The 18680-nt window shown below is 44.6% G+C and overlaps 2 protein-coding genes and 1 long non-coding RNA gene across 3 annotated transcripts; 1 reads left to right on the top strand and 2 right to left on the bottom strand.

Moving 5' to 3' along the window:
- LOC124668424 lies at window positions 1-2323 on the bottom strand. Its single transcript, XR_006991690.1, has 2 exons — window positions 2098-2323; window positions 1-479 (listed from the first exon to the last, which is right to left on the bottom strand). It is a non-coding gene; the product is annotated as an uncharacterized LOC124668424 (long non-coding RNA).
- Window positions 2324-4902: 2579 nt separating this feature from the next.
- On the bottom strand, window positions 4903-6563 carry LOC124667919 (isopentenyl phosphate kinase-like). The gene is made up of 5 exons (XM_047205148.1): window positions 6456-6563; window positions 6115-6351; window positions 5652-5749; window positions 5351-5458; window positions 4903-5005 (listed from the first exon to the last, which is right to left on the bottom strand). The coding sequence occupies exons 1-4, from the start codon at window positions 6523-6525 to the stop codon at window positions 5375-5377; spliced, it is 489 nt and encodes a 162-aa protein (XP_047061104.1). The 5' UTR covers window positions 6526-6563; the 3' UTR covers window positions 4903-5005; window positions 5351-5374.
- An 857-nt stretch (window positions 6564-7420) lies between these two features.
- Window positions 7421-17314, top strand: LOC124663148 (putative pre-16S rRNA nuclease). The gene is made up of 9 exons (XM_047200882.1): window positions 7421-7507; window positions 8267-8437; window positions 9737-9795; window positions 11503-11546; window positions 15914-15985; window positions 16068-16163; window positions 16358-16450; window positions 16592-16704; window positions 16808-17314. The coding sequence occupies exons 2-8, from the start codon at window positions 8289-8291 to the stop codon at window positions 16646-16648; spliced, it is 570 nt and encodes a 189-aa protein (XP_047056838.1). The 5' UTR covers window positions 7421-7507; window positions 8267-8288; the 3' UTR covers window positions 16649-16704; window positions 16808-17314.
- Window positions 17315-18680: the final 1366 nt, after the last annotated feature.

Genomic DNA, 18680 nt, shown 5'->3' with positions numbered 1-18680 from the left:
TGAATTAATGTTCTGCTTTTAGATAAATTCATCGGCGTACAAAATTACACTTCTATTTTTCTTAAAATACTGTAAATTCGAACACGTCATCATCACACACACACCCGCACGTGTACTATACAATTGCATGTTCTGTTCAATTCCTCATAGCTGGCGACGGGCAAACACGGAACATGGTACTACTGCTGGCCCCACCTCACCGCTGCTCAGCCGTCCCGTCCCGCCCCGCCGTCGAGAGCAGGAGGTCAAGATCCTCATCGCCTCCAACCTGCTGCTCGCAACTCAGGCGATCTTCCTCATCGCCTCCTGAGCATGATCATCATCGCCTCCTAATGTGATCTTGCTGATCGGGATCTTCATCGTCTCGTGATTGAGATCCTCTTGCGCAGTCAATAGTGAATGAAAATTTGAACTGAATCTTGTGCCATTGAAAGAAAAATGTGCTTCATCATTTGAAGTGAACATGACATTATCTTCAGCTGCCATTGACAGAAAAAATTGTTCGATCAGTTTCTACATGGAAATTTCATTTGCTATTGGTAAACAACAGTAGTAAGTATACTGTGTAATAGAAATGCTAGCCATTATACACAAACAGTGACATACAAACGGAAAAAGTCCCTAGCTTGCTAACAAGATAGTTATAATATCAGCAATAGGCCTGTATGTACCGTGGCAGATACTGATCCTACACGTTCTTGAAAAAATGCTACGTAAAATAAGGTTAGAGGCAAACAAGGTCACCCACTCATACTTGTACAAAACAATCACTACAATCGAAGAGGAGGAGAGCACTGGCTATAGCGGCCTTCTACTCCACAAGCAAGTCGTTTTAAAGTTACAGGGTTGCATTTGTTTCCGTTAACATAGACATAAACTACAAGTCTACAACGCCGGAGGGCTAACTACAAGTCGTCTTGGTGAAATATAGAACAGAACAAAGCTCACAACCCAACACAGAGATCAATGAAAAACCAAGAATATGAAAACAAATAATCGAGTTGTGTACATGACCTCTCTCTGATGAAGAAGTGAACCAAATATGTAGTTGCAAACCTCGCTAAAACCATCACATCACAAAGACACAATGACACAAGAGTATTTTGGTGAGGTGTTTAACATCCCCGTTTTTCTCTTTCCTTGTTATTTATACTCCTGTTACAGAACGACAAAAGACGAGATCCTAGAAACTAGGACACAAAATGCTAGTGGACAGTGCCATCCCAAAGTCCCCTGTCGCTCCTATTCTGACACCTTGATCTGTTCTCTCGTGCCATCCTACGACATGGTCAAAGGATTGACCTGACCTAGTCTTCTACAACTAAACTGAATCCAAGGCGTGAACAAGCTCACAGCAAGTTCACTTATTTGCAAAAATAAAACAACACTCTAAACTAGCACTAGACAGTACAACAGGTTTATCTGATGAAACTGAATATTCCCAACAAAATAAATGTGCATTACGTTCAGTTTCCAAATCAGAAACAAACACCAGCATGCCCACTTCTACAAATGGTAAAACTGAGATACAATCAACTAGCAGCTCGATTACACTACAACCAGAACTAAAACATTTTTCTTTTTATTTTCTAGAAAAGAGCAATTTTATGTGTCTTCAGCTAGTTTGTTGAACAGAAATAAATTTGCAGTTAACTTATTTGTAAAGCTCGATGATTTAGTTAGCCACAACTTACTAGGCGTAGCAACCTTTATATGCAAAACCTCACAAAGCAGCTACGCATCAGACTTGGAGCTAACCAAAAGCACAAGAAACTTGGTCAACCACATGCATGAGACTGATGGCCTGTCCCAGAAAATCAGCTAGAATGGACTATTATAATTCCTAATATCCATGTAGTTTTCCTCCCTTTCCAATCGATGGATACAGCCAAGCCCATGAAAAGAAACACTCCACGGAGAGGAAACAAACAGCTACATAGTACCAATCGATGGATGCAGCCAAGGCCATGGAAACAAGCCTCCATGGAACAAAGATCTGGCACTACCGAGCATGCTAAGAACCCTAGAAATTGCTACCAAACATGCCAAGCCCTAGGAATTGTGGGCGGCGGCGGAGGAGGAAGAGTATCTGCGTACCAGTGCGAAGCAGCCGGAGATGGAGAGGGTGCCGGAGATGACGTCTCAGGGCATCGCTGGGCACGGACGGAATTGGGATCTCCGGGTTTACCTTGCGCTGCTCGGTTGGTCGCTTTGCCGCCGGTTGGAGAGGGGAGAGGGAGGGAGAAGCACGCCCTGATCTGCTCAACTGGCTACGCGCTGCCGTCCGTCAGCCCGCGCCGCCGCGCCGCCGGCCCTTGCAGATCGCCGGAGAGAGATAGATCAGGGCGAGAGAGACGATAAAGTCGTACCGATTCGGGGATGTGTTCCACGAGCTGAGGGTCGTGTGTTTATTTCCCGGCGAAATGGAGAGGATTGGACGGAAATAAGGTGGGGTGGAATACTGAAAGGGTTTAACCGAACATGTCATACAAGAGTGCGGGGATTAAACCCCGGTGAGTCAGCTCCCTGCCAATCCACGCGGATTTCGACCCAATCCCAGCCGGGTTGGGACTAAACGAACAAGGCCTAAGTCAGCACATCTAAAATGAGCAAAATAAGCAGTGACGCGCGGGGCAGAGAGAAGGGCGAGGCGAGCCGCTGCAAGATTCCGGCGAGGGCGGCGGGCGGGGCGGTCGCGCGCGTGGGCGGCGGCGGGAGTGCGAAGGATCAGCGCGGATGGAGACGCCGGCGAGCAGAAACGAGGAGCTGGAGTTCCCGCTGGATCGAGTGAGCAGGTTCGTCCCCTTCCTCCACGCCGCAGTAAGGTACACATGGGATGGAAAACTCACCCAACTTTTACAGCATACCTATCTACGAGGGTACCACGAACAATGCTCTGGGCGGTGCAGTCGTGAGAGAGGACGGGGAGTGCAGCCCAGATTAGAGGTGGCTGTTTCCCGTAGCATGGCAGGTGCAGAGGTAAACATAGCCTCCCGTAGTCCCGTAGCAAAGCGAATGCGTCGACTTCTCATTGATCTCCATAATTCCCAGATCAGAGGTGGCTGTTTCCTCTGCAGGTTGTGAAGAGTGGATCGAACAGTTTTTGCCACCTCATCCAGAGAGTCGTTGGGCCTCTACGCTCTTGGTCCAGAAATGTTGGCGTCAGTCTAGAACGTCGTGGATCCGTTTGTTCCAGTCCATCTCCTTCCGGGCCGTCCAATTGAATGAGGCCTCAACGGTCGAACGGCGCACTGTACCATATTCCGCCAATAGTCGGAAATGCCTCACGTACGACTTTCTTGTGTACGATTTTAGTACGACAAGACTCACAGGTGATTTCCAATGATGGGTCCCATATCCTGACGAAACCAGATTTGAGTCTGGTCGTACGTAAATGATCGTACGATTTGGTCGTATGTGTAGCATTGCTCGCCAATAGTAGCTTATACGGTCACAAATACATACTTGCCAACCTAGATGTCCCATTCTGGTTGGTACATGATCCGAGAGCATCTGGTCCCGGGAGCCAAGTTGCATTTCCGTCAAAAACGGCTCAATAAAGACCCAATGATGTCACTCCCTCCCTCGCCGCGACGCAAGCTCAGCTCCCGCTTGTAAATCATTTCAAAGTATGCCTGATGCTGGTAGCCTGCTACGATGAACTTGCCCCTGTCTAACCGGGAGATAAAACCCTAAGCTCCCATCCTATTTTCCTTCACATAAGATGCATCAAAATTTACCTTTGTATGCTCCAGCTGTGGTTTAAACTGTAGAACGATAGAGAGATTGGCGGTATATGTTGAATGATGTATTGAGCCTCTCAGGCGAGTATATACGGGGGTACAAATCTTGGAAGCCAAGAAGGCTATCCTGGAGATAAGGTAGGAGATGATTACAACTCATATACTACCAAATACACATATACCAAATATATTTGTAACACTCCCCCGCAGTCGTAGCGGTAGTGACGTGAACAATGGAAGCGTCGCGGACGGTCAGACTGGAGAGAAACCGAAGGTATGCACCAACGGGCTGACACTCCCCCGCAGTCGTAGCGGGAACGTTGTGGACGATGTCGCATCGTGGGTGCTTGGACTGTAGAGGAAGCCGAGGTGCTCGTGCGAGGTGGTAGCCCTTGTGCCGATGTCGAGGGAGCCAAGAGCGTTGGGCGGTGCAGCCTTGGTGGAGAGTGTCGTGCGAGGGGTTGCCGTTTTGCCAGAACTAGGCGCATGTTAGGGACAAAGGCATACTCCGGTTTTGCGGGAACCGAGTACGAGTGAATTAAAATATTGCCATAGTACAGGACAGAATGTATGTGAATCTAAACAAGAATGTGGGCATAATCCAGTTTAAAACTCACCAGTAACTCATCAAGAACACCATCTCCATGCAAAACCTATGAGACAATGGACCATTATTCTACACCGAAAACTGAAGCTGCAACATTGTGTTCTTTTTATATGTAGATGGAAACAAGTGGCAGTTAGGTGGTACCTCTCTTATTCTTACAACATTCCAGTTTCCGAGTTAAATTCAAATTTCAGAAATAATTCATTACTTAACAATGCACATCAGAGCAATGTTGGCAACAGATAAGTTTTGGTGAAGATTGCTCACTAAACACATGCCTACAGAATATGTTACTAATAACCAGAAACAACATTTTTGCCATACATGATTCACATGATAATTATATTATTTAAACTGAAAACCTAGGTCAAGCAAATTTCTACAGATATAGTTATTCAAAATCTTAGATGCAACAGCTTACAGGGACAAAGCCAGCATGGAGCGACTGAATTATTTGAGAAGCATTGGCTGACACAAGCTGCAAATGCAAATATGTGAAATAATAAGCAAAATACATCTTTGTTAACAGGATTAGACATAGATCCACGAGAAAGTAGTCTATCAAAGATGCGGCAATCCTCTAGTTTGCTCACCTTCCTTTGCTGAGTAGATCATCCACAAGCAAATGGTGACAATCCAATGGAAGGTAATCGTTCTGGAGAAGCATATTCAGTTCAACAAGTCAATTACTTACCACTGATCCACACAAACAAATTAATAGTTGTTATATTCAATATAGACCAAAAATTGGACACATTAACTGGTCAGTTTAATTGAAAATCCATCAATATGACAGATACATGAAGTGCTATTGATATATGGACATGCATCCTTGCAATTGTAAGTAAAAACTTCATACCATGACAGAATTCATTACAGATCAACACAGAACAGACGCAGATCTAGTGGAGAAACAAGAATAAACATAATCATGAATTTTGAATATATATGCAACACAACGCTAGTGACAACACACTAGCCAAACATAATGACAGGTTACCATAGTAAGCATGCAGCTGAGTTATTAGCATAAAGTGCAGTAGTCTTCATTTCCATGTAGTGTACCTTTTGCCAAGGCTCTAACGACTTCTTGGTTGAGAGAAGTCACCTAAATAACAATGTAACATCATTAGAACATTGTTCAGAGAAGAATGGCATGCATCAACAAGATCCTGAACAAATAAGCCATATATCTGAAAGCTAAGATATTGACATGATAGCCAAAAAAATAAAAAAATCGAGTAACCAGCAGGAGAACTGCCTTTCAATTATTAGAAGTAGAATTTAGAAATGGTACATACAGAAATTCTGGTAGCCACAAAGCCAGCCTTCACCAGGGGTGTATGCAACCCTCCCTTATGGACTCCAGATCTACTTGCTTGGAAGTGACCAAAAGAACCTGAAGCATTAAATTCAGGTAGCAGATTATTACAATCTCGACATCACTGAACAACACAATTACAAACTCAAACTCTAGCGGTCCAATTATAGGTACAGGCATTACAGGCAACAAGATATTGACCAATCTCCCTTGTTGTTTAGCACTGTCCGTCAGGAAGGACCTAGAAGCTACTATTAGACCCAACTTAGATTGAAATCCACAACAAAGTCGAAAACCAATGTGTTGAAGCTGCTCGCTAACTGGGAGGGATTTCACGGGCACGTGCTAGCTAGCAATCATGTTCATGTGGATTCTACACGACTACACCCCAAAGACAGAGAACCACAGCCCAGAGGCAAAAACAGACTCCGAGCTATACATACCGGCACCGTGGACGACGATGAAGTTGGTGTCGATCCCCAGCCCAGCCATATCCCTGAACCCGTCCGTGTCCACGGCCGGGTCGGCCGGATCGCCGGGCCTCCTGCTCCAGTCCATCCCCATGGCCTTCTCCGGTGTGGCGTCGCCGGACATGGCCTGCCGCAGCTGCGCGCACGCCGACCGCAGGCTCCCCTCGTCGATGCTCTCCAGCTCCCCCTTGTTCGTGATGGCCGCTCCGCCTGCGCGCGTCAGCAGATTTCGTGCTCTGAATCAATCAACACCGGCCGGCTGCAGAGGAAATAAATACACAGCTATAGAAGTGCACAAGAAAAGGGGTTAGCACCTAGCTTCACGATGCATCGGACTGGGCGGGGGGTTGCGGGGCTCCGCTGCTCTGGTGCTGCCTCCGCCATGGGAGCTTCTCTGCTCGTCGTCGCGCAGTCTCCGACCACCGATGGGCGATGGCTGAAGAGGAGGGAGGACCTGGGAATCTGTCAATCTGAGCACCAGTTCAGTGTGGTCTCCAGTGCTTGAACTCTTCTGCTGTTCCGGCCCATTTCATACAATACAAGTATCTGAGCCCTTAAGTATGTTGTTGGCCCAGCCCAGCCCAGCCCAGCACATTGGCCTGCTTTCCAGCTCCAACTTTCCTTCCGAAGAGCTGCAAACCCCGGCCGCCGCACCCTGCGAGCAGCGAGCTCGCTCCTCTTTGCTTCACCGGCGACGAGACGATACGGCGGCGTCTCCTCCAGGTTGGGTCTCTCAAGCTCTGCCGTTCGCCGTCGGGCCTCAGCCCCGCCGGCCGTCACCAATCTCTGCTCCGACCGGTTGTTGTCCGCTGCTGCCGAGCGAATCGGGTGAGCACACGCGCCCCAACTCCACTATCTCCCTTCCTCCGTTTTCCCTGGCACCCAGTTCAGTGCGACGCCGAACATGGCGCTGCGCAGTTCGTACCTGCCTCCCTGGGCCGACGGAGGCGAGATGCAGAGCGGCTCCTGCGGCTAGGGGTCACGGGCCATGGCCCATGGGCGGACCTAGCGGGGGTCCGTGGCCCACCCAGAAATTTGGGAAAAAAGGACTGGGTACCCATCTCTCTGGCCCAACTTTGACCAGCCAAGAGACGATCCCGAGCGATGGAAGAGACGACCTTGCTGACCTCCGCGGCCTCCGCTCTCCAATCTCCGGCCGTTCGACGGCTGCTGCCCTTGCGCCCTCCACGGCTCCGCGCCTCTGCCCCCGATTCGCCGGCTGGCCTGGCTCGGCCCTCCGCCGGTTCGCCCCCAACTCTCGGACGCCGGCAGCAGACCCCCGCCCCCCCGGCTCGGCCCTCCCTCGGATAAATCGGCTCGCCTCCGCAGGACGCAGGTCCAGCTCCAGCAAGGCAACCGACAGCAGGTACTGGATAGTGGGTACCGATTTACATATCTTCAATTTTGTTATGTACCTAGACGCTGGGGAATCTGGATCTTCAATGATTAGTGTCTATGCTTGCTGTGCGCGCTGTCTTTTTTCTTCAGAAGGTGTCTCTCTCTATGGATATATCAAACATTAGCATATTTCTGTCCATGATTCATATTGATTCAATTGATAGTTTGGCACTTGTAGAAAACTAGAAATGAAGAGGAATATATGTCTTTTGCAAAAAAAAAAAAGGAATATATGTCACATATATGTTTTACTGGTATTGGAACTAACACGGGCAAGAAGAGCAGAAACAGAAGAGAACGAGCGACGTCTGCGAAGTCGATTTTTCTATGTTTGAAGCTTGTGCAAATGTACCATATGTGTTGTTCCGCCCTTGCAAGTCCATATACCTTATAGTACTATGCTATAGTACCAACTGCCCATAATCTTTGTTGACGCTCGGACTCGAGTTCGATTTGACGAGATGTTTCTTATGCGATGTCTTGTGAGTTCGGCCATGTTCGGTTTATGGTTTTGACACTCGCATAGAAGGATTAATCTAGATCGCTTTTCCCTTAAGCCATCCTCACGTGAACTTCGGTGGGGGTGCTTGACTCGTTAACACCGTGATGTGAATCCATCCGAACTCTTTGATTTTCCGAAATTTGGGATGAATTTAGAAAAATTAAGATCGCTTTTGCACATGTCTGTGATTTACTCAGTCGTCATCCTGCCTTTCTGTGTTCCCAGTTGAAAGCAGAGGAGGCATACAATGAGGCTGCTGAAAGCGGAGGAGTTGTTCCGGAAAGTACTTGAGGGTGGGTCAAAGAAGCGAGGCCGGCTGCTTGGGCTCGATGTTGGCGGTAAGTATGTGGGGCTAGCCGTTTCTGATCCCCAAAACAAGATTGCCTTGCCTCTAAGGTAATCTTCATGTTTGATAGCGGTTTTCTTGATGCATATGTGCGGCTGATATGTCTTGAGATTTTGTTTTCTTCCTTATTTTTAATACATAAAAAGTAACTTCGGTATGTTCATGCAATTTATACGGCACTTTGTCTGTTCGATGTCGTACATGTAACTATGTAAGTGTCATATGTAATGTACAAGAATGCTTATATTCCATTCCATGCCATCTAATGGTTTAATGGAGTACATTATTTACAATCGGTCCGTCGTTGCTTGTTTAACCTTTTCTCTGTAAAACATACAAATCACCACCCTATTGGGACTTGGGGTTGCAGTTTCCAGTCTCGGATAAAGCACTACCGAAGGACTGGAGCAACATGTTGAAGTTGCCATAATTCCACTTTATAGGAAATGTCTGTAGGCCTTCAACATTTTACAAAAATCTAGTGTTGTGATTAACAAAATGCTGTGATGCACAATCCTATTCAAGTAACCTGTTTTGATCCTCGCATCTTCTTTGCCTTCAATATTCCCTGCACCTTCTTTGAATACTATTCATGATTCAGGAGTTCACAGTTTTTGGTCTGTTCCGCCTAGACCAATAGTAACATCTTTTATACTCAGTCAGGTTGGACTAGGGAAGTCAAATTTTCTTTGGATGAGCCCTGCTAGGCTACTGGTCTTTCTAACTATCTGAGCACTTGAGCAGCGGAGTTCAAACTTCCTGCAGTGTTCATGTACTCATTGCGTCTATTGTTAGTATAAATAATGCGATCAAGTCTGTTGAGGCATTAAATAACTATTATCCGAGACCATTATGAAACTAGGGTTTTGTAGAGAAGTAGGGGAGGTGCTCTTGCTGCGGGAGGCTAGGTGGAGACTTATTCTTCTATTTTATTGCTTCATTATCTGAGGTTACATGATAGTTTTATATAATATGGTGCACTTCAACCACAAGCCGGAACTAGACTTGAACCAGAATCCTACTATTTCTCGATTCTTCCTAATTTAAAGATGAACTACTCAGAGATCATCATGATCCACTCCCTAGCTTGGTCTGTGTGAGCCATGTGATGTTCACATAACACCTTACTATGATTCTCAGTTTCTTGGATATGGATTGTGATCTTAAATTTCAAATAACCTGCTTCCTCTATTGTAGTCAATACTTTTATCTTGAGAAAAAATATTATGATAGTTTTGTAGTTTATATTTTTTATGATCTGGTGATGAGATAGATGATGTGATTGCATTGCCTTAATAAAGTAAACTTGCATATTGGAACTAATATGCACATTGATTGTATCTTGCGAGTGTCTTGGGTAGGACAAAGACAAACATCGACTTGATGGCGGACGATTTCAAAACACCTGGTATGTTAATGTACCTGTTCACATCTAAAACTTACTCATCAACATGAAGTCAAGTATTCAACATGCAATGTCACTTTATTCTATATTGAATGCTTTGCACCCCCGTGAACATTTATAAAATTTCATTGATTGAGGTTGATTTTGCATTCTGAAATGTACACTTTGCTTCTAATCAGTGGTAAAAAAGGGAAATTTGTTCTTATTTGCATTAAGTCGGGGTTTCATGTCTTGTCTCGTATTGGCTTCTTTCCCATCCCACTTACCTTCCCAAGATATTTAAGGGCAGCATTGATGATTGACCTTGGACAAATCAAAATAATTTAGCAACATAAATGTCATCATTTTTGGAAGTTGGTTTTTTCTTTCCATATGCAACTGTGCGGAACAAGATAGTCACCTCGAGTATTGCTATACTCGTAATGGTGCAATCGTTGGCCACACTTCGTAAAATTTAACCAATGCTCGGTACTAACTTGAATTTTCGTAGCCTCCTAGATGGGTATTCACAACTCCTAACTTGAGATTTGTGTGTAGAATGGACCTGAATCAGGCTTGATTGAAGCTATTTTACGATATGCGGAGCCATACATAGTGTAAACAGGACTAGTAGAACCTTGTGGAAAAAAGAACATAGATTTAACATTTATTTTGGATGTTAAAGATAAAGCCATCACGTGGGCATAGCATGCACAAATAATATTAAGTTAAATTAGCAAATAGCTCTAGTTTTCTTTTTGTTACTTTTTTCCTTTTGTATCTCATTTGGTTTTACCATAATTTATTGTAGATTACGGGAGAGGTGAAAGTGGCTAGGTTGTTTGGGCAGCCGCCATCTGGCTGTGTATTCTATCTCTTAGGGTTTCTCAGGAGAGAACCCTTCTATATATACACATAGCTACATGGGCCACATGGGCCAAAGAGATACACACTAGACTAGCCCAGAACCGGTTCAACACTCCCCTTCAAGATGGGTGATAGATATCTATCATTCCCATCTTGCCACAAGCCAAATTGCACTCCTTAGTTCCTGCACCCTTGGTTAGACAATTGACCACTTGATGTCCCGAACTCACATAAGATATTTTGATAATTCCTCGCATCCAATTTTTCCTTGATGAAGAATCGGTCTATCTCCACATGCTTGGTTCGATCATGCTCGCACAGATTATTGGCAATGCCGATGGTCGATCGATTGTCACACCACACATTTAGATGGCCCTGTCTCAAGCACCTTCGGTTCACTAAGGAGATTTCTCACCCACAACATTTCACTTAGTCCTTGAGACATTGCTCCGTACTCACCTTAGCAGTTGATTTGGACACTACGGGTTGCTTCTTACTCCTCCATGACACCAAGTTCCCTCCAACAAAGACACAATAGCTCGAAGTTGATCTTCTATCATCCGGACAACTTGCCCAATCAAGCATCGACGTACCCATCAACTCCTAAGTGTCCGTTGCTCCTAAACCATAGCCCTTTACCTGGACTACCCTTTAAATACCTCAAGATTACGTAAACAATATCCATATGTCCACTCCTTGGCTTATGCATATATCTACTTACAATACTCACTTGCATAAGCAATGTCGGGCCTTGTATGACACAAATATAAAAGTCGCCCAACCAGCTTTTGATATCTCTCCTTATCAACCGGTTCACTCGAACATAGCGAGTCACTTTATGGTTTTGATCGATGGGGGTTGGAGCTGCCCGGCATCCAAGCATGCCCGTATCACCGAGAAGATCCAAGGTATATTTTCTTTGGGACGAGCAATTCCTTTTGGAGACCTAGCAACTTCTATGCCTAAGAAATATTTGAGTTTTCCAAGATCTTTGACTTCAAATGCTTTACTCAAGCATCCTTTCAGCTTTACTATTTCTGCTTCATCATCGCAGTAATTATGATGTCATCAACATACACTCGCAAGTATTGTGATTTTCTGGTTTTGATGTCTATAAAAGACAGTGTGATCTCCATTACATTGCATGTAGCCCATATCACAACCGCACGCTCGAATCATCAAACCATGCCCTTGGAGATTGTTTTAAGCCATAAAGAGACTTTTTCAATCTGCATACCTTGCCGGCAGTTTCGATGTAGCAAAGCCTCGGTGGGAGTTCCATGTACACTTCTTCTTTTAGATCACCATGCAAGAAGGCATTTTTAACATCTAGTTGGTGTAAAGGCCACCCAAAATTAGCAAGCACAAGAAATCAAAATCCTCACAAGTATTCATTTTCGCCACCTAGGAGCAAATGTTTCATCATAATCTATGCCATAGGTTTGACTATATCCCTCGCCACTAGTCTTGCTTTATATCGGTCGATCTTGCCTTCCGAATTTTGTTTAATTGTATAAATCCACTTGCAAGACACTCGCCTTCTTTCCTTCCGGAAGGTGTGCAAGTTCCCATGTTTTGTTCTTCCTCAAAGCATCCAAGCTCCTCCATCATAGCATGCCTCCACTTTGGATCTTGTCTAGCTGCTTTCCAATCAGCTTGGAATTGAGATAGATTGCGAGAGAACCAACAAATGCTCGTACGAGGGAGACAAGCACTTATAAGACACATAGTTGCCAATGTCATGGTTAACTCCACGTTTACCCTTCCTCAAAGCAATTGGCAAATTCATTGACTCATCTATGGTTGCGGACCCATTTTCGAATGACAGCTGCCACTAGACCTACTATCATCAACATCATCCTCCCGTTGCTCCCCTTGCATTTGTTGTTCCCCCGCACCTGTTGCTCCCCGCACCGGTTGCTCCCGTTGTACTCCCCGTCGAGGTCGTCGCGAATACACCGAGTATGTTGTCCCTCCACCTTTGTACGTTTTCGAGGTTGTACAATAGGTGGTTCAACATGGACATTAGATGGTCCGAGCATCTCACGAAATAGGGACCGAAACCACAATTGGTTGTGGAGCATGTTGTTCTGGACTTGTAACAATACTCTTCTCCCCCTCTTGGCCAACCTCATTATTTTTCTCGTTGGTCAAGTTCCTCAAACAACATACTTATATCAGTCTTTTCACCATAGAAGGGCTCGGATTCTCGAAAAGTGACATCCATACTTACAAAGGTACGTCGTTCGATGGACTCCAACACTTGTAGCCACGTTTTCCCGCAGGCATATCCAATAAAAATGCATTTTATCGCTTTTGGGTCAAGTTTACCAACGGATGGTCTCGTGATCTCTAACAAAACAAGTACAACCAAATAATTTTGGTGGGACTAGAAATGTATTCTCACCCATTAACATCTCACATGGTGACTTCATGCCCATAACTCTTGAAGGCATTCTATTTATCAAGTAGGTGGCAGCTCATCACCGCTTCACCCGCAGGAACTTAGGCACATTCATAGTAAACATGAGAGATCTTGCAACTTCTAAAATATGTCGATTCTTCCTTTCTCGCTACTCCATTCCGTGGAGGTGTGTCTCGGACAGGAGGTCTCGATGTAGGATGCCATGCTCGACAAGAATGTGCTCGAATCCTTTATTGACATACTCTGCTCCGTTATCGATCCCGATCATCTGTACTCGCACATTGAACTCGGGTTTTCACATAAGAATAGAAGTTCGGAAACATTTGAATACTTCATCCTTGTGTTGCATCAAATAAACCCTGTGTCATACGAGTATGACAATCAATAAAGGTCACAAAATACTTCATTCCACTCACAGATACAACAGACATGTCCACACATCTGAATGAATAAGCATAAATGGGAATATACTTGGATTCCCTTACTCACATAATCGGTTCGTGTGTGCTTGGCATACTCACAAGCATCACATTTTAATTTGTTTTTATCAACTCCATGCATTACATCGTGGAAGACTACGATCATCTTATCAAACGACATATGACCCATTCTACAATGATGAATCATGGCAATATTCTCCCTTTCATCAGCAACAACGACAAACACCGAACCTCCACGATCCATGTACCATAGTCCTCTATGCCCGGTTCCAGTCCCAATCCTCTCGCCCGATCGACCTCTCCTGGATCACACACATTTTCTTATCAAGATATATTATGCGATCCAGTTGATCAATTAAAGCACTTAGAGATATCAAATTGACTCGGGAAAGCTGGAACATGTAACACCGAAGATAGTTTTATGAAGGGAGTGCACCGAACAGTCCCTACACCTTTGATGGGTTGTGATGTGCCATCGCTAGTTTGTATGGTTTCAATCCGAGAGATAGGATATTTATCATATGATTCAAATTCTTTAGTGTTGCTCGTCACATGTTTAGATGCCCTCGAGTCAAGGATCCACTCGGATCAATTTTATGGGTAGCTATAGATGCTTTTTCAATATTACCTCCATTTGCGTATGCGAAATGTGCAAAGCTTCCAAAGGTGGCATCCTCCTGTCCACCCTTCTTGATCTCTTCATGGGTGGCTGCACTTACTTGACCGTCTTTAGAAACAACAACATGCGCTCTCGGTGGCCCCGAGTTGTGGCCGCCTCGACCTCTACCTCCACGGTAGAACCCCCTGTTGTAACCTCTTCCTCTACCCCGCCTTGGAGCTGTGCAATCATAGCTCGGTGGCCTGGTTTTCCACAATTGTAGCAGTCCCTTGTCTCCCCGCCTCTCTGTCACAAAGAAGGCAGGATTAGAGGCATGTTCACCTCCTTTTCCAAGTTTTAGCCTCATCTCCTCTTGTGACATAGCTGCAATAACCTCTCCAATAGACGGCAGTTTAGTTTGGTGAAAGAGATTTGCCCTCCTTCCTTCAAAACAGGGGTTCAGTCCCTTCAGGAGCTGGATTACACGCCTGCGCTCTATCCACTGTTTTGCAGCAACAATGCACTCGGGATGTGCAAGCTCAAGTGGATCACAGTCATCCGAGATCAGACCACAAGCGCTGCAGTTCAGCCACATACTCCATGAATGATTTTTCACCTTGCTTTAAATCATGCACCTTATCCTCAATTTGGGCCATCAGCATGACATTTCCCTTCCCTGAGTACAAATTTGACAAGTGTACTCCATACCTCTTCTGCAGAGAGAGAGCTTCCACCGATGCAGCAATCAAAGGAACTAACGAGTTAAACAGCCAAGCCATCACCACAGAATTGGTAGTACTCCATTTCTTCCACTCGAACTTTCCTTGTCCACCGGCTCACCGCCCCGACCAAATACATACCCCTCCAAATTCTTGGTCTTCAGGATTAGAAGAGCCCTTCTTGACCAGCTCAAGTAGTTTCCCACACCTTCTAGTTTGATCTCATTTGGCATGAGATCGATCTTCTGAACTAGCTCTACCTGTTGAGGAACTGCACCGGAGTAGCTAGCACCATCCTCCTTCTTGGCGATGAGGAACTCCGTCAGTTTCTCCAAGGCCTGGGCCAGCTGTTGGTTGTTGCCGTTCTCCCCATCTCCTCCTTCCAGCACTACCACCAGCTCCTCCAAATCCACTCCCCTGCAGATCTGAACTTTCCCTTCCCTTCTTCACTCCACCAGAGAAACGCAGCTCCCAGCAGCAGCAATCTTGGCCACCATCACCATTGAGCCTTGCTCTGATACCATGTAGATTACAGGAGAGGTGAAAGTGGCTAGGTTGTTTGGGCAGCCGCCACTGGCTGTGTATTCTATCTCTTAGGGTTTCTCAGGAGAGAACCCTTCTATATATACACATAGCTACATGGGCCACATGGGCCAAAGAGATACACACTAGACTAGCCCAGAACCGGTTCAACATTTATTTTGTGAACCTGCAGCATATTATGCATATTTAACTCATGTTAGGCTCTGTTTGGCATGCGGGTGGCATTTTAAGTTAGTTTTCCTATTTTCATACGTTAAATAATTGCCAACCACTATTTTAAAATCATAATAAAACTATGTACTAGGTGCAGTAAAGATTCCTATAACTAAGTAGATTTCGAATCACAATGTGACAGAACACATGAAAGAGAATCTAGCCCTTGGCTGAACTGAGGTAGTAGTTTTTTTGACGAGTTACAAACTTAGTAATTTCTCAATCATTACTCTTGTTCAGCTGCTCCATATGGTGTAGTTTTCTTGATTTCCGACCTCTTTTCAACTGTCGGTTGTGCACATTGAAGATGCAATGCCATTTTCTTTTTTGTGAATAGGTTAAGAAGTACTCCCTCAAAGGGCTTATTGTGGGTTATCCATTCAACTTACAGGGGCAATCTTCTCCAGATGTAAAATATCCTTCTGCTAGTATAGTTCACCACCTGTTTGACCTTTATTTATGTTCTTTAATGTTGTCTTTTCTGTAAGCAGGCAATACAAGTAAGCCTTCTTGTTGGAGAACTTTCTAAAACTGGGAAACTTGATGATTTGGGCTACACATATTGGGATGAAAATTTTACCTCAAAGGTGACAAGTCTCTTTTCATCTGTGCACATTTTTATTGAAGCAGGAGAAGGGGTGGAGTGCAGTACTGCTTTACCCACTGGTTACATTGTAGTTTTATAAGACTGCTATAGGTTGTTTTGTGGGAAAATAATGGCATCTATGTTTCCGAATGATTTGATGGTGAAGTTTTCTGACCGATCTTGATGTTTTTGCAGTGTGTGGAAGCCCTTCTAAATCCTCTGAAACTAAATACTCCGGTAGAGACCAAAACCATGACAGATAAGTTTGCTGCAGTTTGCATACTCCAGGTACATACACCAAGTACCAGGCTGACATCATATTCCAGTCAGTTGGTTCATGCTTTCAGTTGAGATAATCATCATGGTAGATCTGTAGGTCCAGCTGAATATCTGCGTTAGTGAGATTGAGAATTAATTCTTTGTGGACAGGGCTATCTAGATAACATGAACAGAGCTATGAGATCCACAGACGATTGTAAAGAGTAAGGTGACACCTGAGCTCCATGTACCTAAACCAAGAAATATCATTTGGTCAACTTGTGGTAAGCGTTCATGTCTGATTTTGGTAGAACCTTTTTGTTGTTGTTATCATGTCTGTAGTTTACATAGTTTGATGAGCTTTTTTACTTCTGAAATGTTCTCCAGCCTAGCGGTCAGGTCTCCCTTTAAAGCATGGATGTGAAACCAGTTCAAATCATGTCGGTACATTGATATGCAGTTCTTCGGGGCGTGAAGGAAACTCTGAGCTGGTGCGTTGTTAGGCTTGTACAGCTGACATATTTCTACTGACAGTTCATCGTCTGGCAAAAGAAGCTTTCCTGCTTAGCCGCTGAAGGCAAATTTATTAGTAGATGATACTAAACTATTTGAGACTGTTCTTGCTTACTTTCTTTCTTTCAACCTCTGTTTGCTTATTTTAGTTTTGGCATTAGCATAATTGTGATAACGCCTGCATGCCATAAAGCTACACGAGAGGTGCGAGACGCATTGCCTAGACTAATCTCGTCCTTTCCATAAATTAAGCATGCAAATGCATTGTTAGCAGCCTGGGTAATTAACCCCCTTCCTGCAACTTTCGGTTTGTTTGTCGAACCAAGAATGATCAGGTGAGCTGTTGGGCGATGATGTTTCCCTTTCTCCAAAAGGGCCAAACCAGTTTTCATGCCTCAGAACACATTCATCATGATGCTGATAATTCAATTTTGTCTCGGTACTCTGCTTGTGCTCACTGAGATCTCCCTGCACGCAGGCATTGATGCATATATTCGTGTCTTTTTGGATTGTGTGCGCAACGGATTGATCTTTGGATTACGTACGGAATTTTGTGATAAAAATCTTCGTTGCCTGCACACAACAGATCTCAAATCCGATCCTACTAAGTTAGGCTCACGAAGAATTTTGTGACGATGGGCAACTTGACTAACCTCGTCTATCCAAGTCACGGCTCTACAGAATATAAGCAAATGAAGAAAAATGGAGCCACTTGTCGAGCTACAAACTCTCGAGGATATGCTAAAAATCTATTCTACTCCGTACATTTCTACACAAAAAGTCTAGAAGCTGTAGTATATTTTCCTTGTACTTCTTCCTTTGCCTCGCTGCCCCTGCCAGCTGCTCCATGCGAAGTCAACACAGTTGACACTTGACAGCGTCGAGCAGAAGAGATTTCACAGGCAAGGAAAGACAGGTCAGGAACACATGAAGTCACCCGTCGACCGTACTGTTATACTGTCTACGATAATTTGATTCCATCAGGCTGCGTGACGTTTCGACGATCTCGCAGCCGCTGGTGGTCGCCGAGCCGGCCGGCGGTTTTGGACCGAATGCATGCACGAGCTACTTGGGCGCTCGTCCATTTGTTTATCTTTCTGGCGATTTCTTGACCAGATGATCCGTCAGCATTCCACGAATTCTTGGTGTTGATTTTGCTCATTGAATTGTTGACTTTGACTAAGGCCACCAATATGGCTAATCTGTTTAAAAAGGATATACTAAGGGATTCTTGCTAGTTCTAATCTTGTAGTATTGCCTTAAGAGTAAGTACCTAACTTCTCTTAATATTTACGTTCCATATAAGTTGTCGCTGATTTGGATGTACCGACACAAAAATCAGCAACAACTAATATGGAACAAATTTTGCGTGTAGATACATCCAAATCAGAAACAACCAATCTAGTGTATGTCTAGATACATCTAAATCAGCGACAATTTATATGGAGCGCAAGGAGTACCCTTTATGAAGTAGGTCCATTTCATTGTCCATTATCATCATCTTTATTTTTGGTGCCTCTGATACAGATAGTCTAGCAGCCCATGCAAGAGCATCGTTTTTTTTAAACGGATGCAAAGAGCATGATCATTATCTTCATGCTGGATGAGGTCAAGCGACACTATCTAAATGTTGTTCGCCGCTTTCACTAGGTTGATGGATTGTTTAAACATTTATGGAACTCTCAAATTCCTCAGTAGATTAAAATTTGACTGTGCTTGAACCGGTACAAGCACAAGGAATACGCTA

Source organism: Lolium rigidum, chromosome 6, assembly GCF_022539505.1.
Source record: "Lolium rigidum isolate FL_2022 chromosome 6, APGP_CSIRO_Lrig_0.1, whole genome shotgun sequence".
NCBI classification, from domain to species: Eukaryota; Viridiplantae; Streptophyta; class Magnoliopsida; order Poales; family Poaceae; genus Lolium; species Lolium rigidum.
This window is presented reverse-complemented; position numbering and strand designations above follow the sequence as displayed.